Raw genomic sequence first — 22,525 nt, 5'->3', positions numbered from 1 at the left:
AAGGCAGCACCTATTTGAAAACTCTTTGCCACATTCGAAACTGCAATAAGGCTCTTGTCCCTTGTTGATTTTTTTGTGGTGCAGAAGAATATTGCTGCTACGGAATTGTTTGCCACAGTCTGTACAGCAATACGGCTTCTCTCAGTGTGGATCTTTTTGTGTGTCTGAAAAAGTCTTCTTCTTGAAAACTCTTTGCCACATTCCAAACAGGAAAATGGCTTCTCTCGGGTGTGAATTCTGACATGCCTCTGTAGATAATAACTGCGCCTGAATTGTTTGCCACATTTAGAACAACAGTGAGGTTTGCCTCCTGTATGAAATTGAAAAGGAAAAAAATGAAAGCTTATTTTTTTCATCTTATCTTGAAATTATGAACAAACTTGTAGAAGCATGCAATTAAATATAAATTGCATTTGGAAAGACATCTGTATAACTTAATATTCCCTTCTGTATTACAACTCACCACATTAGTACAATGACTGGAGCCAAGAAGTTGAAGTAAATAAACTAAATAGGTCACATTTCAGACAACAACTGACAAGAGTAACATCTACATTTTGTTAAAGTACAGAACTGCCTCACCATTTTGTCACCATAGTCTTATATTATTCAAAATTATATGTTGCTCTAATTTTATGGAATTAATTGAGGTAAAAAGTGAATTTTCAGTTAACAATTTATTGAAGAGAGTTTCTTTGGCCTGATAGGACGATATTCAGAACAGTCAAGGGAACACTGGCACATGCATGTTGCTGACGCTCCTCCCTGTTAACAGCACTTTGTTAAAATTCGCATTGAACCTTGCATTATTTGCACTTTTCACATTCTCTTATTGTATGTATAGTTCATGGATGCAATGAATTATTTTGGATTTAATTTTATGGACCTTGCGTAAACAGAGTTTGCAGCCACCAGATTTGCGGTGCTAAGGCGATCACACATGTAATACCTACAGTTATATGTATATGGTTACATGTTGGAACCTCCCAATTATGGTAATTATCGTCATGCACATCTTATAATATATATCCCACTGTTTCAAATGGATGAATCTTCCAATGACATCAGTCTTTCTTTCTACTGCTACTACAGTCTGTGCTCCCCCACCACCTCACCTTCTCTGCTGTGCTGCACTGCTCAAGTGTCCTCTACTGCTGCCAGATATGTACTGGATTTCTAATATGCTGAAGCACTCTCATGATAAACTCCAGCATATAAAAGAGTTTGTAAAGAGCAAATGGTCCGACTGGAATGTCCTAAAACACACTGGTATTATGCGGCAGCCAAAAAATTCACATTGCATGTCAGGTCGCCACCACTGCCAGGCTGAGAGTGATTAGTTCACCAGTAACATTTGTCCAGGAATACGTCACCCACATCATGGTTTTTGAAATAAAAGTGCCACATTTGCAATATTCTCTTTAAAAAACAACAACAAAAAAAAATATTCTGGCTATGGATCTGTGCACAACAAACCCTCATCAGCTAATTTTTTATTGTTTGACACAAGATCTCTTAATAGCAAAGCATTAGCGCCATCAGAATTTATTACAGACTCCAACCTTGATATGCTATGCTTAACAGAAACTTGGCACAAATCAAACAAATTTACGTCTCTCACAGAGTCAACACCATCCACATACATGTCTTCACCTGTGAGCCTCTGTGAAGGACAAGGTGGAGGGATCAAGGTAATTATTAAATCCGAGTTAAACCTCAAAAAAAAACAAAAAAACAAATCTCAGCTAATGGTCCATTGTCTTTTGTGTGTCTGGCTCTTAAATTAACAACTAAATTTGGCCCAGTTTTGTGTTGTTTTCTATTGTCCCCCAAAATACAACAGGTCTGATCTGATCGACCTGAACTACTAACCCACTTAAGATCCCTGTCTCAGACGGTTATTCTTCTTGGTAATGTTAACATCCATATTGACACTTTAACATGTAAACGGAGAAATCAATTCCTGTCCCTGCTGGACTGTACCGACCTAGTGCAACACATTGATTTTCCTGCTCACTCTGGTAGTCACTTATAGCAGTGATTTGGGACTCTCTGACATGAAGCAGTACTTTTCACTGTCTCATGACCTCTCCCTCCTCTCACATGTAAACATCAAATTTCTTTCAGAAACCTTAAAGATATGTCATTCTGTCCTTGGTGGATCCATTTCTGATTTTCTTCTGTCTTCCACTATTCCATCCACACTAGATAGTCTTGTTGACTACTTCAACTCAGCCATTCATTCAACATTAGATAAAACGGTTCTGAGCCAATGCTGTGGGTAGAGATAAGTCACACAGAATGTCACCAGTATTCTCAGCCCCATCTAAGAGCTGGAGCTCCAACTTCACACCAGAGAAGCATCAACAACAAAAGATAATAATGTATTTAGGGATATGCACTGGCAATCAGAAGGTTGCTAGTTCAAATACTGTAAACTCATGAAGTGATTCTGTGCGTGATAACATGCAATTGCTTCGTCCTGGGTATGATGTTAATCTGCATCCTCACAATTTACAAGGAAAACTTGCTCCCAACCCCTCTCTTCCCCTAGTATAGACAGACACTTCCTACTCCTGCAAATACCCAACTCTCATCCTCCACCCTGTGAGCCCGCAGAATGTCTCCACTTCTCTTTCTATGACTATGACTGATTGGTGAACATGGACCACCTGACCACTATGTACTCAACAGTAGGGCTGCAATGATTAGTCGACAACGTTGACACAAATTTTTTATTGTCGACGTATCATAAACAGAACCTTCACTAGAGGCTCCAGTCACAAACAACCACATTGGTTTTTGTAACTGCAATGCACTACATGAATGTCTGGGGGCAGTATCATTTGTTATTGTTTGTCAAGACTGCTCACAGTCCTACCAATGAAGAAGAACGTCTTGGGAGAAGAAGAATGTAGAGGAAAATAAATATGGTTGCAATGGCGAGTTGGATAGAGGAGGGGGAATGAGATGGAAAAAAAATTGAGACAGAAACTTTCCCAAAGTGTGGGAGCACTTCACCAATAAAGAAAAAAAAGTTGAATGCAGATTATGCAAAGCGGTGCTTTTTTTCCACTGCGATGCATAAGCATCTGAAACGCAAGCATCCTGGAGCCGTGATGCCGCCATCTCTCGAGAGGTAAGTTTTAGCAAGTAATGTTAGTGTCATGTGTTAACGTTGATGTTTGTACTATAATGTGTATATCAAGGTTTGGACAATGATAGTTAACCCTTAAACCGACACATATTTGGGGTTTAATGCACCCCTGGACGCCAAATACATTTTAGCTGCACTTTTAAAGTAAACGTCACAATTCACAAAGAAAATGTAAAATTTTAATGGAACATGTATTTTTTTTCATGTAAAGAGCATCACAATTACTGCAACACTTATCATTTTACAACTGCAAATGAACTGTGAAAACTATAAAAAAAAAAAAAAACTTCTGCAACAATCTATTATTATATGTTCAAGATGCAACTGAAGCCACTGATGAAATTCAGTAAATCACCGAGCCAACGGCGCTTGAACTGGCTGCACAAAAACTGAAGATTACAGGCTTGTCTAGTGCAGCGGCTGAATCCCAGAGACAGTACTGCTGCAGTACTGCCAGGGCTGGCAGAGGTCGTGAGCTGGCTGCTCAACAAATGTACGGTACTGACTGATCAGCGCAGCATGCTGTCAAATTGCTCTGTGAAGTAAATATAGCCATATGCGGGGTTCAATGAATGTACGTCGCCGAATATACTAGCCCTGAGACACAACTACAGCCGGTGTCGGCATTCAATAAACATACATCGCCGCTTATACTCGGCCCGGCATGCTGGCAAATTGCACTGAGAAACAACTTTAGCAAGTTGCGGAGTTCAATGAATGTACGTTGCCTCATATACTCTGCTTCGGCGTGCTTCCAAATTGCACTGGAAACTGACTCTAGACAGTTGCGGCGGCTTAAGGGTTAGGTGAATATAACCAGTTATTTTTGCTAATGTGTTTGGAGCAATAGTAAACGAGTTAATAGGAGTAGTTGAGCCGTCCTAGTTGTTTTTTTTTTTTCTTCTTCTTCTTCTTCTTTTTTCGTATAATATTTGAGTTCATATGAATAGTAAACCATCTCTAACATTAGGTAACTTGTGTTTTGTAGTATATCAGTAATTAGCTTGTTACATATTTTAGTCTGCTTTTTTTTATTTTGGCATAATATAGTACACTAGCAAAATACCCACGCTTCGCAGCAGAGAAGTAGTGTGTTAAAGAAGTTATGAAAAAGAAAAGGAAACATTTTAAAAATGACATGATTGTCAATGTAATTGTTTTGTGACTGTTATGAGTGTTGCTGTCATCAAGGATTTGATTATCATTATTTCTTTCAATCAGGTTCGTATTTGGAGGACGTGTTGTGTTCAAGTTATATTCCGTGTTTGTCAACCATTGTAAAGATAACAGGTTTCATTCATCGAAGTGTTCACTACCCAACTACCGGTACTCGTGAATCTAAGATGTTTAACAGGCATTCCCGGTATTAAGTTGTGAATTTGCCTGCGAATATTTAGCGGCAGCGTGTCTATGAACGTAATTTACACTTAAGCTTTACACCTTGCTTTCCTATTGATATGTCTACAAAGGCTTGTTCAGCTTCAGAGGGTTGTTCCTTTCTTACTGCATCAATAAACAGCTCGTCTTTCTCTTTATCTGAGACATCACACACTGCATGCACGGGTTTAACTTTCCCAGTCCTGCAAACTTTAGCGAAGTGGTTCAATTTACCACATTTATTACACCATCTTCCTTTAGCTGGACATTGACTTTTTCCACTGTGTGCTTTGTTTCCGCAGTAGCTGCACTTATGAATATGCATGTATGCGTCACTCGCTTCATATTCTTTTGCTGCCTTCTCAATTGTGTAATGCGTTTTTCGTTCAGCGCTCTTTGGAGCTCTTGCTTTTTGTGTGTGTACTGCGCTCACAGTCAGTTCACGTGAGTCGCTCTGAGTACATGCATTGAAGGTTCTCAGCTGTGGTTGTGCTATCTCGTGCGATCTTGCGATGTCCACGGCTTTATTTTGTGTTAGCTCAGACCCCGCACTTAAAATTTTCTGTCACACTTTCGCTGAGTTTGTGCCAAACACTATTCAGTCTCTGACCATCTCTTCTTCGTTTGCACTGTCTTCCTTTAGCTGGACATTGACTTTTTCCACCGTGTGCTTTGTTTCCGCAGTAGCTGCACTTATGAATATGCTTGTATGCGTCACTCGCTTCATATTCTTTTACTGCCTTCTCAATTGTGTAATGCATTTTTTGTTCAGCACTCTTTGGAGCTCTTGCTTTTTGTCAACGTACCGCGTTCACAGTCAGTTCACGTGAGCCGTTCGGAGTACATGCATCAAAGGTTCTCAACTGTGGTTGTGCTATCGTGTGATCTTGCGATGTCCACGGCTTTATTTAATATGTTAGCTTGGACCCGGCACTTAAAAGTTTCTCTCGCACTTTTGCGGAGTTTGTGCCAAACACTATTCTGTCCCTGACCATCTCATCTTCGTTTGCATAAGCACAGTCCTTCACCAGCAATTTTAACTCTGTTACAAAGTGATCAATAGTCTCGTTTATACCTTGCGTCTTCTCACTGAACTTGTATCTCGCGAATATCGTATTCGTCTTAGGCATGCAAAACGCCTCGTAGGGGCAGCGTGTCTATTGGATTGCTGCTGACGGACGGCCTTATATGGGCAGGCACTCAATTACGTGGGAGGCGTGGTGATGGGGGACGCAATATAGGCAGGCAGCCAACTACGTGGGAGGCGTGGTGATGAGGGGTGCAACTCCGCCTCACACGGCGACTGAGGTGCAGGCTATGGCCGTATATATGTACATAAGTAGGTTCCAGTTATGACCGTTACGCGTAGAATTTCAAAATGAAACCTGGTTAACTTTTGTATGTAAGCTGTAAGGAATGAGCCTGCCAAATTTCGGCCTTCTACCTACACGGGATGTTGGATAATTAGTGATGAGTGAGTCAGTCAGTGAGGGCTTTCCCTTTTATTAGTATAGATGATGTGATAAACTACAACACTTTTCTTTCAAAGTGTGACGATTAAAACATCTTTCTCTGTCTGCAAAATCATTCTTGTGTATTATTGCAACCTCTACTCCCTCTGAGCGTCTCTTCTCAGCAGCTGGGAACATTGGCTCAAACAAGAGAGTCAGCCTCACACCAGAGCATGTCAAAATGCTCACATTCCTGCCCTGCAATCAGGAATATGTTAACTGAATCTTTTATAAACTGTACATTATTGTTTTATTTTATTTGTATTGAAGCTTTATTTAAACGTTTGGACTTTAAGACACACCAGTGACCATTTTTGGTTAAGTTAAATGTACTTTGTTTTAAGACTATGTGCACTTTAGTTTGTATTGTTTAATGTATTTCTTTTTTTATTGTGATGGTCACACTAATATAAAACATCTGATTATTTTCAAATTCATATGTTTCACTGTTGTTATTTTCATTTGATTATTATTAATTTTAATCGTGTTAATGCAGAGACAGCAGGGTGACATTCAGAACAGGATGTGCAACCACAGCTCGCAGGCATCAAAAATAGTCAGGCATGAAATAATCGTGACTAATCGGAAAAAAAATTGAATGATTAGTCGACTACCAAAATAATTATTAGTTGCAGCCCCACTCAACAGTGATCCCCACTGACAGGCCAGGTGAGTTGCGACTGTCATGAACCACTTCACTGACTGTTCTGTGTTTGGCATCCCCTTTTAGACAAGTTTAGTATGGGTTCCCCAGTCAGGAGTAGAGCTGTACGATAAATTGCTTTCACACTGAAAAATTACTATTTGACATAATTTTCAAATTTCAAGAACTGTGATTTTAATCACCATGTGACACTGGAATCAATAGGAAATTTAAAAAAAACACAGTGAGTTAACAGAGTTAAAAAAGAAGCGCAAAGGAAAAAAAATAAGGCGTATAAAACTAAGAACTCCAAACTGAATCATAGGGCGTATTAGAACATGAGGGCAACCATTAAGGATATTAGGGAGGATAAAAGACTGGAGAGGAATATAGCAGATAAGGGGAAAAAATGACCCTAAGAGTTTCTTTCAGTGTTTGAGTAGTAAAAGAACAGTCAAGGAGGAGGTGAAGTGCTTCAGGAATAGTAAAGGGGAATAAAAGATACAGACAGTGTAATAGTGTAATAGCAGAACCTGCAAGTGGATAACCTCCCTGAGGAAAATGTGACTACTAAGGAGGTACTGAGTGATCTGGAAATTGTAGAGGGAGATGTGCAGCTCAGATTAAATGGGCTAAAATCAAACAATTCACCAGGACCGACTATTTACCCTCAAATTCTAAAGGAGACTAACGATTACAGATATAAACCCTTGGCACATTTTTAGGAAGTCACTGCGCACTGGAGAGATTCTGAAGGACTGGAAAATCATCAGACCACTAGGACAGCATTTTTTCACTTAAGAAACATAGCAAAAGTTAGACCTCTTATCTCATTGAAAGATGCTGAGAAATTAATTCACGCTTTTGTTTTCAGTAGACTAGATTACTGTAATGCACTCCTGTCAGGACTACCCAAAAAAGACATCAATTGATTGCAACGAGTCCAGAATGCAGCTGCTAGAATCCTAACTAGGAAAAGAAAATCCGAACACATTTCTCCAGTTTTGATGTCACTACACTGATTACCTGTGTCATTCAGGATTGACTTTAAAATTCTGCTTATGGTTTATAAAGCCTTCAATAATCTCGCTCCATCTTATATATCGAAATGTCTGACACCTTATATTCCAAATCGTAACCTTAGATCTTCAAATGAGTGTCTCCTTATAATTCCAAAAGCTAAACTTAAAAGAAGTGGTGAGGCGGCCTTCTGCTGTTATGCACCTAAAATCTGGAATAGCCTGCAAATAGGAATTCGACAGGCTAATACAGTAGAGCAATTTAAAAAACTGATAAAAACACATTACTTTAACATGGCCTTTTTATAACTTCACTTTAACTTAATCCTGATACTCTATGTTCAATTCATCATAATAACTATTCACAGTGGCTCCAAAATCCATACTGACCCCTACTCTCTCTTCTGTTTCTTTTTCCGGTTGTTTCTTTGTGGTGACGGCCTGCGCCACCACCACCTACTCAAAGCATCATGATGCACCAACATTGATGGACTGAAAGCCAGAAGTCTACGTGACCATCATCATCAAGTCCTTCCATGAAAACCCTAAATACAAAGAGGACTGTTTGACTTATGTTAGGTAGATTGCCCAGAGGGGACTGGGCGGTCTCTTGGTCTGGAACCCCTACAGATTTTTTTTTTTTTCTCCAGCCTGTTTTTTTTTTTGTTTTTTCTGTCCACCCTGGCCATCGGACCTTACTTATTCTATGTTAATTAATGTTGACTTATTTTTATTTGTTATTGTGTCTTCTATTTTTCTATTCTTCATTTTGTAAAGCACTTTGAGCTACATTTTTTTGTATGAAAATGTGCTATATAAATAAATGTTGTTGTTGTTGTAAAAAGGGTGACTGGGTAGATACAAACTATAGACCAGTAAGCTTAATGTACATCACAGGAAAATTAATGAAATAAATTATTAAGAATAAGATTGAGCAACATAGGACAAGAACAGGTGTTTGACTTAACAGTCAGCGTGGGTTCAGAAGAGGGATGTTGCGTTTTACTAACATGCTGGAATTCTGCGAGGAAGTAATAAAAGGATACAATCAGAGTGGAGCTTATGATATTATTTATCTTAACTTTCACAAAGCATTTGATAAGGTGCCACATGAGAGATTGGGCATTGAACTAAAAGAAGTGGGAGTTCAGGGTGATGTTTTAGATGGGGGCAGAATTGGCTCAGACACAGGAAGAAGAGGGTGATGGTGTGAGGAACCTCATCAGAACTGGCTGATGTTAAGAGTGGTGACCAGCAGAGATGTCAGTGTTAGGGCCGCTGCTATTTATAATAAATACACATAATTTAGATAGGAATAGAAGTCACAAGATGGCTACGTTTGTAGACAAGATAGGTGGATTGGCAGATAATCTGGAATCGACTGACTCATCACAAAGGGACAGCATACTGGCTTAGGTGGTTTGTGGCAAATGAAATTTAATGTTAGGAAATCCATCCATCCATTATCCAACCCACTATATCCAAACTACAGGGTCCCTCTTGATCTGCTGGAGCTAATCCCAGCCAACACAGGGTGCAAGGCAGGCAACAAACCCTGGGCAGGGTGCCAGCCCACCGCAGATGTTAGGAAATGTAAAGTATTAAATGTGGGAAGTTAAAATGTGAGGTTTGAATACACAATGGGAGGTCAGAAAATCGAAAGTACACTTTATTAAAAAGATTTAGGAGTCATCGTGGACTCTAAGCCATCAACTTCCCAACAGTGTTCAGAAGCCATTAAGAAGAATAACAGAATGTCAGGTTATATAGCTCCTTGATGTGTGGAGTACAAGTCACAGGAGGTTCTGCTCAAGCTTTCTAACACACTGCTGAGGCCTCATCTGGAATTTTGTGTGCAGTCTGGATCTCCAGGTTACAAAAAGGACATAGCAGAACTAGAAAAGGTCCAGAAAACAGCGACTAGGCTGATTCCAGGGCTAAAGGGGATGAGTTATGAGGAAAGATTAAAAGAGCTGAGCCTTTACAGTTTAAACAAAAGAAGATTAAGAGGAGACCTGATTGAAGTGTTTAAAACTATGAAAGGAATTAGTACAGTGGATCAAGACTGTTATTTAGAAATTGAGTTCATCAAGAACACGGGAACACAGTTGGAAGCTTATTCAGGGTAAATTTGACCCAAACATTATTAAGTTTTTCTTCAAACAAAGAACCACAGACCCTTGGAATAAGCGACCAAGTAGTGTAGCTGACAGTAGGACTTTAAGGACTTACTTTTTTTTTTTTTGAAGAATTAAGTGAACAGGACTGGTGAGCTTTGTTCCAGTATGATGCTTTTATTTCCACGCCTCCCAGAGCTCATAAAGGCAGTGTGGAGATACCAACTGGCCCAGTGGGTTTGTTTTCACTCTTCCTAAATTAAAGAGCTCATGGCTGACACCATCTGACTAACAATTGGGTGTTATTAGTTTAAGATGACCGTGTTTGTCTGTTAATGGGACTGCACTGTTATGAGAAATTAGTGCAGAAACTCAGGGAATTTCAAAGACTTCAACTTTTCCTTACAATTCTACTTTTGTGTAACACTTTTTACTGAGGACAGGCTTGGAGTGTTTGCACAAATGTACAGCTACAATGTGTGAGCAGCAAGTTGCTAAACCTTACAACATTAACAGAGATAACAAACAACATTAAACACACAATGTAACAACACACCTTTAACTGCATTTATGTGTTTCTGAAGAAAAGTACAAGACCTCCCTTTCAGGCCCATAATCCCCCAACCCTAAAACTTATTTCTCACTTACTCTTTTCAGCCAGATTTGTAGGTGGCGACTCTTCTTCCTCAATTCTAACAGATGAAGGGTCTTCAGTCTTCTTTGTGTCAGGCTGTGATGATTCAGACTTCACCAGGATTGCAGACTCTGATGCTGCACAGGGTCTGCTGTAAGGTGAGACTAACGCTGTCTCTGCTCCATCTTCACCCCCACACTGATGGTCCTCTTCCTTAACATTCTGCACACTTTTATAAATGTTTGTCTCAATGCTGACAGACGTCTCTTCAGCCTCTTCTTTAATGCTCACTAACCCTGTCTCACAGTCCCCCTCCTCCTCCTTAAGGCAGAGACTCTCCTGTTGAGGGTGGATAGACTCCGACTCACACTCCTCCTTCTTAATACTTACAGCCATTACTTTTCTGGTATTTATATCAGCCTCACATGTTTCCATGTTTATATCCATTGAGATGTAATCTGAACAGAAGCTTTTTCTATCTCTCTGCAAAAAAAGAAAGGATTTAATTCAATCAAAACTTTCCTTCTTCCTCATCTTTTCCCACTTTTATATAATGTTGATGTGTTTGATCAGCCTTCTCCAAATAGCTCAGTATTGCATGCCCCATCCCCAGTTAGGCCCTTTTCCTTCACATCTTTTACTTTATTCCTCCACCTCCACTTTGTCCTCCCTTGTATTTCCATTCCCTTCACTTTTTTGCCCACATATTCCTTGTCTCTCCTCATCACATGCCCATACCATGTCAACCTTTTATCCTGTACTTTAGTAGATTTCTCTCCCATTTTTGTTGCACACCTGATTGTCTCATTTCTTACTCTGCCCGTTTTTTGTAACTCCACACATCCATCTCAACTCATACACAATGTACTTCTTCTTCTGAGCTCCCTTTACTGCCCACCATGTCTCAGCTTCATACCTCACTGCTGGTCTTACCACTACCTTAAGTTTAAACTTCACCTTCTTCTTCGATCACACAATACTCCCGATACCTTCTTCCATGTGCTCCATCCACACTGCACTCTATGAGTTATCTCTGTATTAAATTGTAAATGTTGGGCTACCACTGATCCTTGATATTTAAATGTATCACCTCTTTCCAGTTGCTCTCCCTACAGGCTAACTTCTGAATCCTGATCATCATTAAACCTCAAATACTCTGTCTCTGTCCAATTTATCATTAACCTTCCATCTTCCAAAGCCCTTCTTCCATCTTCTAAATTCCTTTTTTTCTGGTTTTAAACAACACAAGGCCATCAGCAAAATCTTATGACTCAGCACATCCATAATCAAATCAAAGAGTTAAGGTCTTCAAGAAGATCCCTGGTTTAGACCTCCTCTAAAAGGGGGGTCTTGTTTGTCTGCCCAACACAGTTCTCTGACCCAAACAGTATGTGTGTATTTAATTCAAGTTATGAATACTGCTGGCCTTAATGATGGAATCAATCCCTGTTTAGGTCCCAGAATTGTGTTGTTAGTTATGTTTTTGAAATGTTTATATAAGGAGGGTCTCAGGATTGTGTTAAGAAACAGATGCATGTCAAGATGGGGAGAATAAATGAGGAACGAAACTCTGCTGGAACACACAGCCTGCAACAGAAGATGGTAAAAAGGTGGAATAATGAGTTTAGTAGCTTAAGTTGACACGTGTCGCTGATGAGGCTTACCTTCTACTTACTTGGTGCAGGTTGGACAAAAACCTTTGCATCGTCACTGATAAAGAAAACAAAATATTAAAATGGGGCCACTCACCCAGTTAGTTTCCTCCTGAGCCAATCGCACTATTTGATTGTAGCAATTGATTTTATCAAACCCTTTGTTCCCACTACACATTTCAAAGGGGTTTGTTCTGTTTAACTGCAACAGAGCTACAGTCGGTATAGAAAAGAATCACACCCTCCAAAATATTCACATTTTGTTGATTTGCAGCCTGAAATGAAAATACAAATAAGAATATTTCTCCAGATGTATTTTCTCAAAACAACTTATGACAGCCAAGTGAACGATAGAATGGCAACAATTTAGGGAAAAATTAAAACCAGAATCACTGAGATGGTTAAAGGATAAGCCCCTTCCTAAAACAAAATCCTCATAGACTCAATCTGTGAGTCATGCATCCTTCTCCATTCCACACCAAGCTAATTGGCTCCCACTGGTGATCAGCTGTAATCATTCTGATTTGTTCAGCTATTCCTGTGGCATCCCAGTGCTTGAAAGTGCAACTGAAAGCAAACAATCAACTCTGGGTGGAAATGCACAGTCAGAAGATCTCAAGGATAAAGTTGTGGCACCACTAGGACCATCCTCGAGCAGGCTGTCCCTCCAAAATGGATGGAAGCATAAGGAGGAAACTGGTCATAGAGGCTAAGAAAAGGGTTATTGCAACTGCGAAGTAGTAGCAGCAATTTTTGGCAAAGAGTGGTCATTGTGTGTCTTTGATAATAAAATCACAAATGCACCACAAACGTGGCTAGTATGAGAGGGTTGCAAGAAAAAAAGCCACTCCTCAAAAAGGCCACATCAAGTCTCGATTGAGCTTTACCAAAAACCACACCTTGAAGGATCTGAGGACAAACTGAAAAAAGTGTTATGGTCAAATAAGACCCAAATGAAAGTATTAGGCCTTAACACCAAATGGTGCACTTGGCAGAAAACAAAAAGAGTTCACAATCCAAAGAACATCAAATCTACAGTAAAGCATGGAGGTGGTAGCACCCTGTGTTGTGGGGCAGCAGAGACCGGGGCACTTGTGAAGGTAAAGGGGAAAAATGGATGGGGCAAAATACTGTCAGATTCTTGAGGAAAACCTGCTGCCAACTTCTAGAAACTTGTCAAAGGGAAGAAGGTTCGCCTTCTAACATGACAAAGACCCACAGAACAGAGCAGTTAGCCACACAGTGGATGAAGGAGGAAAAAGGTGAATGTCCTTGCATGTCCGAGTCAGAGCCAAGAGACTTAAACCCTACTGAAGATCTGTAGCAGAACTTGAAGACTCTAGTCTAGTGGTCACCATCCAATCTGACTGAGCTTGAGCAGTTCTGTGAAGATGAGTGGGCAAATATGGCCAAGCTGAGATGTTGGTAGAGAATGAGCCCAACAGACTAGAATAAATGCAAAAGTTGGTCCCTCAAAGTACTGACATTGTGATCCTTTAACCATCTCAGTGATTTTGTTTTTTGATTTTTTTCTGGACTGTTGCTATTATATCGTTCACTTGGCTGTTATAAGATGCATTGAGTAAATACAGCAGGAGAAATAATTTTTTTGTGAGTATCGTCATTTCAGGCTAAAAAAGCAACAAAATGTGAATGTTTTGAAGGAGGGGTGGGATTCTTTTCTATACCCACTGTAACTCGATCTTCTATGACATCCTTCAATGCATCACCATTACAGGGGTGGACTCTATCAGTGTTTAATATTAATAATGTAATATGGCAAGCCACCAGATTTGTTTAATGTATTCATGTAACTTAAAATACATGAAATTAATTTCTATGACAACTTTTAGTGGATACAAAGTAAAGATATTGATTGTTATTCAAGTATAAAATGTTTTAGAAAACATCTGACACTGAGTTTTCAGACTAAAGAAGCCTCCGTGTCCCGTCTTCAACTGATAATTAAGAAGTTGTTGTCAGAAAATTCCAAGACCCCCAAACATCACTACAACACCCATAAACACCTAAACATTGAAAACACTTCATGACTTCATGTAACACGTAGCAAAATAAAATACAGGCACAGTGAAAACACAAACGTTTTTTAGAGGAGGTGTCTTGCTGCTTGAGATTTAAAGCCAGTGACGTGATCTTTTCTGCAAACGCTGGACTGGTAGGCCTCCACTGACAATTCTTCCACAACATCATAATCACAGAGCGATGCATTTTCTTTTTGTTCTTTGCAGTGTTTGTTGTCGGCTGCCATTTCCTCAGGTTTTAACTGTTCACTGGCTTTTAAACTACGGTGGCTCGTCACTTGCTGGTAGCGTATAAAGTTTTATTTTGGTGCCACTTTCCTTTTTACCTTTGGTATATGAGCATTAGTTCGGGTGTGAATTTTGGTTTACTTATTTCATCTGTAATTCGCATCTCAACAAATTTGAATGTTTTCTTTTGTCTATTTATATTATGTTACTTTTATTAACTGTGTAGTTTTTTTCACCATATTTATTTACACTAGTGTAGCAAAATGCCCATTTCTGTAAAGTGCGCCTGTTTTGAATACGGTGCGTCTTACTGCCTTTGTCCATTGGACATTCACAACTAAGTGTGGACTGCAAACAACATCACATCCAAGCATGGACTGACGCTGGATGTTTTGTCATTTTATATGCAGTATATACTAGCTGTCGTATCTGTGTAAGATGGGTTGTCATTGAAGTAATCAACGTAGAAATGAGCATTGATGTTTGCAGTGTACCCTCTATTGGAATATATTTTGTAATAAAATAGTAATACAATGCAATGAGTTTGTCTCTCATATGTGGTTTGGCATTTGTGAAAGCAGTGTGAATTGCTGAGATGCACCACCTGCTGAAATGAGAAATGCAATGCAGTTTATTAGTACAAAGTTTTGTGATACGCCATCTGTTGGAATTTGAGACATAGCTACTGGACGGACACACAGACACATATCCATTTATTAAGGTGTATAGAGTATATACTATACACACACACACACACAGGAAGTCGTCTGAAAGCACTGTGCCTTGTGGAGTGTCGGGTTAGTTACAGTAGAAAAGATTAAGATGGATGGACAGACAGACAGACGGGGAGACCTTAATTTTGTCCCCAGGGTTATTAAAAAAAGATCCCTAGTAAACAGTAGTGAACGGGGCCCCCTTTTAGAATTGAGAAAGAAAATAATAGATTACCCATAAACTGAATATGGACAAGATTTACTACAGTAGCTGAAAAATCCACTGGAAGAGGCACAAATGAGATGACAGGTTTCACCTCTTGTTCGCTCTTTCCCTCCGTGCTTTGTTTGTCTGCAGCTCACACAGCACTCGGCAGAGATCTACCACTCACCCTCCCCCCAGCTAAACATCCAATCACTGTTAGTATGCAAATGACCCGGTGTCAGGTTTCTCAGTAGGCAGAGCTGCGCAACAGCGGCAGGCTTTGAGGAAGCAGCAAATCTCTGTTGTCAAAGTCATAGCGACTCCTGAGATAATTAACTAAAAAATACATCTATATTTGTACAGTCAATGGGGGACTAGTCCATTGTTCTTCTCACAGTTTCTGTCTGGTAGAGAAGTGTTTCTTTCTCGATCCCACAAGCACCACTGCTGCCGCATAGAGCCGACTGGAGGACCTGTGTCTGTCTGTCAGACCCCGACACAAAGCCCCGCTCCAGCTTTCAACTAGTCTGCACTCAACAGTTTTCTCATTTCATATACTGATGTAATTACAGCGATTTCAGTAAAGATTATTCACTTTCCACCCCAGCTTCCAGCAGCTCACAAAGGGAAAGTTAATGCTGTGAGATGCATCCTTTTTTCCAAGCTTTTAAAAAGTGTGGCGCTGCCCCTGCCTGTACCAATAGCAGTAGCAATGATCAGAGACAGCAACTAGCATGTCTACTCCTGTGGCATCAACAGGCACTGGTTCTCCTGTACCTCTGCCAACAATTGCTGCCCCAAAGAAACCCGCTCAGCTACCCAGTGACTTAAATGGCAATACACCATCCCAGCTAATACTGGCTAGTTACCCCAAACGTGTATTTGGTGGTACAACATTAAGATCATTCAATCCTGCCTGGTACCGCACGCGACCATGGCTGGACTATTCTGTTGTGCGGGATGCATGTTTCTGTTTCTCCTGTCGGAAATATGGCAGCACTGTTAATGAGAGGGATGTAGTTTTTACCTTAACTGGTTTTAACAACTGGCAAGCAGCACTTGATCGAGACAAGGGGCTACAGAGGCATGTGTCCAGCCACAACCATGTGCATAGTACAACTATCTGGACTGAGCATAAAAGCAGAGAGGCCATGGGGGGGACAGTGGATTCAATGTTGGCTGGTAAAACACAACTTGAACAAAACCAGAGTGTTGGTAGTGCTATAAGGTTTCTCTGTGTAAATGAGTTGGGGCTCCGTGGGACTGCAGAAACCTTGAGACATGATGCAGCGGGTAATGATGATGACATTGCTTCAGGTATTTTTCTAAAATTGATGGAATATATCTTAGAGAAGGATGAGAAGCTAGCAAGCATTAATAAGGGTATCCCAAAAAATGCAAAATACACATCTAAGGATATCCAAAATGAAATGAAATTGCAGTGTGGAAAATGTGTCTGTGATAATACGTTTTGTCAGAAATTCCATGCCAGAGGAGCATCTTATTGGGTTGCTTGACTTGCTGTTACACCTTTGTGTTGCTGGCTACAGTGCTGACAGTATACTGAGCCAGTGTTATGATGGGGCTTCTGTGATGAGAGGGGTTAGAGGTGGGGTACAAGCTCTGCTCCAAAAGAGGCTTGACAGATACAGTATGTCCCATACATCCACTGCTACAACCACCAACTGCACTTAGTGGTTGTGCAAGCCATGCAGAGTGAGCCGTGTGCAAAAAGATTTTTTAGCCTATCTAGTTCACTCTACAACTTTTTTCACCACCACTATGTGCTCAATAAACATGATGCACCTTGTCTAAAAAGGCTGCTTGAGGTCAGATGGACAAGTCACTATGAGGTGACAAGGTGCACTGTGGACAATCAAGAACAAATCCTTAGTATCCCATCTGAGATGACAGAGGATGATGATGATGCTGCAGTTGACCTGTGCACCGAGGCATCAGGCCTGCAATGCCAAATTAAGAGGCATCACTTCTTTGAGATTGGAAAGTTCCCAGTGTGGGTGCTTGGTGTCTTGAAACCAGCAAATGCTATTCTACAGTCTCAGTCAGTTGATCTGTGCAGTGCTTCTGAGGTTGTTAGTGCAGCACTGGACTCCTTAAAAAACATCTGTGAGGATGAATGTCATCTCCTGCTGAGGATGAGTCACATCCAACAAAGAGAAGGAGAACAATGAGCAAACACCTGGGTCAAAGTGTTGTGCTCTCAACTTTGGGCCATACAGACTCTGGTGACCCTACCATTTCCCCCATCAGTCTCTGAAAAGATCCCTGCTCAACATCCTTGACAGGGCCATTTCAGAAATGGAAACTAGATTTTCACACAAGAATATTGACCTGATGAGAGCCACATCTAGTCTTACACCCAAATCTAGCGCATTTCTAGATCCCACCCTGTTGCACCCTCTGGCTGTGATGGCTGGCACTGTATTAGATGTTGTAAGTCTGAAAAATGAAGTTCTTGCGGCAAAACAGATGCTGTTCAAAAAATGTTCAAAGGAAACAGACCTGTCCACTGTGTGTAAACTCCTGCAGGAGTACAAGGAAGCCTTTGCTGAGTTGCATAAATTGTATGTAACAGCCCTGGTAATTGGTGTGTCTTCAGCATCGTGTGAGAGTTCCTTCTCCACTTTGTCACGGGTCCTAACCCCCTATCGTCACACCATGTTACATAAAAGAAAGAGGAATTTGGTGATCTTGGCCCATGAGAAGTCCATAACAAATAACTTGGATATGATGAATTTGGAAGAGTTTTTGCAAAGGGAAACAAGAGACTGTTGTTGTACTGTAGAGTGAATTGAGGAGAAAGGAGAGCGGAGCTGTTCAGTTGCAAATGGAGAGTTGCTTGTGTAACCGACTGCAGCTCCCTGCATTGTGTAAATGATCGTCAGTTTGTCACGTAGGCACGTAGGGTTAAAACACAAGCTTTTATTTTCCTCTTCCAGAAAATCTTTTTAAAAAAAAAGGAAAAAAATAGACAGGGCGTCACATAAGCGCCTTCTCCCTTCTGCCTCCAAAGCATCCACCGCGCTACTCGCCTTTTTATTTATACAAACACATCACATATAAAACTATTTACAAAAAAATTACTCCAGTTTTCTAAAGAGAACTATTTACAATACACATAGCTTTACACAAAGAAATCCTAGTTTTATAATTCTATATTCTAAACAAATGAAAATAAAAAGAAAAAATATAGCATGCATTTTAAAAACAAAAGGAAAAAATAGACAGGGCATCACATAAGCGTCTTCTCCCTTCTGCCTATTAAATAATAAATTAAATCGATTATAAATTATTAACACAAAATAAATGAAATAAAACAGGAAAAAAAACTTAAGGAGAACTGAAACCACAACCTACCCCCAAAGCGTCCACCGCGCTTCTGGCATTAGAGCCAAAAACATGGTGCATGCAGGATGTGAGGTGTGACGCTAATTAACGCCCTGCACTACAACAGATTATATTGTTGGTATATTATTAACTGTTTACAGGGATCAACTCTTTTTGAGGAAGTTCAGAACTAAAAAAAAATTATAAGTAACATTTTACACTTTTGCTACACTTGCAAAACAAACAAACTTAAAACAAGACAAAAAGGCAAAAAAAGAAGAAAAAAGTTCAAATGTTCTGTTCTAATTTAAATTTGTTGTGTTCTACAAATTAGTTTGAGAATTGTAGGAAAAGATGGTGATTTTTTTAATTACTATGCCAACCCTTTTTAGTTTTGTAAATATTGGCTATATTGAGAGGTCTTACTTTATTCTTACTTTATTTTGCAAATTTATTTGAGAATTAGGCATCCAATTAAGATAAATTTTATGTGGTTGATTGTAAATATCTGAATGGATATTTTATTTTATTTATTTATTCTATTTTTCAGTTTTATTTTTCAAGACTTAGTGAATTGATTTTTTTTTTTTTATATAACTTGGCCTACCCTTTTAAGTTTTGTTAATATTGGCAACAGTGAGAAGTGCTATTGTTGGGTTCGAATATATTTGATATAGGCCATCCAATTAAGTTAAATGTCATGTTTTTAGTTGTTATAATCTGATGAGGAATATTTTAATTTTATTTTTTGTTGTTTTATTTTTCAGTTTTCCTCCTGAGGGGTTGCCACCTTATCGTGGTCAGGGGGTTTGCGTGCCTCAGTGACCCTAAGAGCTACACCAGCAGAAGCTTAGCCTTCAGGTGGGACACCCAAGTTGGACAGGTCTTAGGGTAGAGGCCTGACAAAGTGCAATCCAATGACATGACAAAAGAAGTTATACAGAGCACCCCACCCCTTTCCCTGCCTCTGTCGCCACCATGTGCCACCTTGACATTTCTGTCTGCCCCCTCATATATGCCGGTCTAGAACCAGCCCAGTTAGTGAAACACCTCATTATAACTTTACAATATCATGCAAATCAGGACAACTTGGGCAACAAAAGAAACAGAAACATTACATGAAAAAGCAACTTACACTTTATTGGGAGTTTTATGTTAGTCAGGAAATTTAGAAGGAGTAGCCAGAGAAACAGTTGAAAGGACCCTGAAGTCAAAAGCCTGAAAGAAACAGGAATACAGAACAATTAAAGCAACAAATAAAAACTAACCTACACTGATAACAAAAGGACTGTAAGGACTCAACAAAAGAGCCGATCTCCATCTAACTTTCACACCCAATTTACTACTGAGTAAATCACACAGATTTGTTCATTTTATTTTATTTTTTAATTTATCCACTTAGAGATGCCACACGTTTCCATCCTGGCCGTATTTAGCCTTGGTTCCATGTATTTCATAGTCATGTACAGTAATCCCTCCTCGATCGCGGGGGTTGCGTTCCAGACCCCCCCGCGATAGGTGAAAATCCGCGAAGTAGAAACCATATGTTTGTGTGGTTATTTTTATATATTTTAAGCCCTTATAAACTCTCCCACCCTGTTAACATTATTAGAGCCCTCTAGACATGAAATAACACCCTTTAGTCAAACGTTTAAACTGTGCTCCATGACAAGACAGAGATGACAGTTCTTTCTCACAATTAAAAGAAAGCAAACATATCTTATCTTCAAAGGAGCGCCGTCATAAAGGAGCGCGTCAGGAGCAGAGAATGTCAGAGAGCTCGCAAAGAAAAGCAAACAATCAAAAAATCAATACATGCTTTTAAGTATACAGAAGCACCGCGATAAAGCAGCATTTTGTAGAGGAGCGTCCGTGTCCTCTGTGCAAACAGCCCCTCTGCTCACACCCCCTCTGTCAGGCAGAGAGAGTGAGAAAGATAGAGAGAAGCAAACAAGCACAGCGCGGGAAGCATATCTTATAGCATTGAGGAGTTTTAGTTAATATGTAATACATGCTCTGATTGGGTAGCTTCTAAGCCATCCGCCAATAGCGTCCCTTGTATGAAATCAACTGGGCAATCAAACTGAGGAAGCATGTAACCTAAATTAAAAGACCCATTGTCCGCAGAAAGCGGCGAACCAGCGAAAAATCTGTGATATATGTTTAGATGTGCTTACATTTAAAATCCGCGATAGAGTGAAACCGCGAAAGTCAAAGTGCGATATAGCGAGGGATTACTGTAATATGTAAGTGCATAAAAGGTAAACAGAAAAACAAAATTCAAAATCTCATAAATCCTAACAGTAAACAGATGTAGTGCCACCAAAACAGCACAGCAGGTTGGTGTGGTGGTTTGGAAATTTTAACATTGAAGTGGCCTGGGAATTTTGAAATCGATGCTGGATTAGGAACCAGAAAATAGGGAGGGGAGTCAATAAAGATCTCCTTGTGGATATATTATAGGTATGTGTATATATGACCAGCTGATCCTCGACCCCAGCGAGCTCCTCACCCTCTCTGGACTGTCGACCCGTTTAAAGGGGTTCAGTGGCGGGCACTTGGCCATGTTAGCAGATGTAAATACACAAGAGCAGGTTTATATTATTATGTATGTGTGTATATTTTTTCTTTTCTTTGTTGGTCAATCTACTTATAGAAACTCTTAGCTGATGATGTTTCTTGATTTATTGCAAAATTTGTCATTTTTGCCAGATCTTAGAAATAGAAAAAACCTGCAATATTAGTCTCTCTTTACATTTGGGCAACCACAGTCATAAACCGAGTTATTATGGGGTAGTGCAATCCTAACACAAATAGATGACGGCCACATTTAATATACTAATAAACAAAAAGCAAGCAAAAGCACAACACTTTTAAACAACGAGAGCACGAGACGCCACGATATGACCAGCTGATCCTCACCCTCTCTGGACCGTCGACCCGTTTAAAGGGGTTCAGTGGCGGGCACTTGGCCATGTAAGCAGATGTAAATACACAAGAGCAGGTTTTCAATTCAGATAATGAATTCGGACTACAAATTATCAAGAGTTGTAACTTTTCAGATGGAGAAATTTTGAATAGAGAGGGACAGCTGTAGTAGTGTGGCACATGAATGCCAGCGTATGGGGTGATAATCAAAGAGTTTTACATACTGCAGTCTTGTCAACAGCGAGAGCCTTCATAAGGAGCTTCATAGAAATCAGGAAGAATATTTGAATTGATTAAAACAATACAATCAAAACAGCAAACAAAGAAAAAAAAATTAAAGATGGCAGATGTGAGGAGGAGCTGTAATTCTACCTCATAGATTGAAAGAGCAGTGTGACCTTCACAAGGAAAAGCAAAGAGAAGATGAAATGAGATCTAAACATCAAGCATCAAAGGAGTTTTGCAAATTACATAAAACAGAGGACATTTTGAATACTTAAGGGTTTGTTTGTCTCAATCACCTTCAGAGCTCTGGAGGTTTGTGCTCCTTAATGACTAATGTGCTGTGTGCAACCAGCTGTGGTTAGGGGTGGGGAGAAAAGAAAAACAACTCATTACTGACCCTCATGAATATTCAAATTAAATCAAAGAGGAATGCCAGGTCTGGCATAGGTGATCACCTTAGTGTGCCTGATGGAGACCCACAAAGTCTGGCTGGGCTCAACATGATCGAAGCCATCATATGAGACTTGGTGTTCACCTCACAACCACAGATCAGTACAAAGCAAACACAAGAAAAAGACACTGGGATATGGGAACCCACTATGGGCCATCACAGGGTACAGTTGAGGCCAAAAGTTTTTAGAATGACATAAGTGTTTTAACAAAGCCTGCTGCTTCAGTGTTTTTAGATATTTTTGTCAGATGTTTCTCTGGTATACTAAAGTAGAA

The 22,525-nt window shown here is 39.9% G+C and overlaps 1 protein-coding gene across 1 annotated transcript in view; it reads right to left on the bottom strand.

The window, feature by feature from the left end:
* LOC120534681 (zinc finger protein 91-like) overlaps positions 1 to 20,169 on the bottom strand; it is a 35,907-nt gene extending 15,738 nt beyond the window's left edge. The window contains exons 1-3 of the mRNA XM_039762272.1: positions 19,782 to 20,169; positions 10,473 to 10,941; positions 126 to 310 (exon numbers count right to left, since the gene is read on the bottom strand). Coding sequence (XP_039618206.1) covers positions 126 to 310; positions 10,473 to 10,905 — 618 coding nt within the window. The 5' untranslated portion in view covers positions 10,906 to 10,941; positions 19,782 to 20,169. The remainder of the gene's footprint in view (positions 1 to 125; positions 311 to 10,472; positions 10,942 to 19,781) is intronic.
* Between the last annotated feature and the right edge of the window lie 2,356 nt (positions 20,170 to 22,525).

This window comes from Polypterus senegalus, chromosome 8 (assembly GCF_016835505.1).
Source record: "Polypterus senegalus isolate Bchr_013 chromosome 8, ASM1683550v1, whole genome shotgun sequence".
NCBI lineage: Eukaryota > Metazoa > Chordata > Cladistia > Polypteriformes > Polypteridae > Polypterus > Polypterus senegalus.
This window is presented reverse-complemented; position numbering and strand designations above follow the sequence as displayed.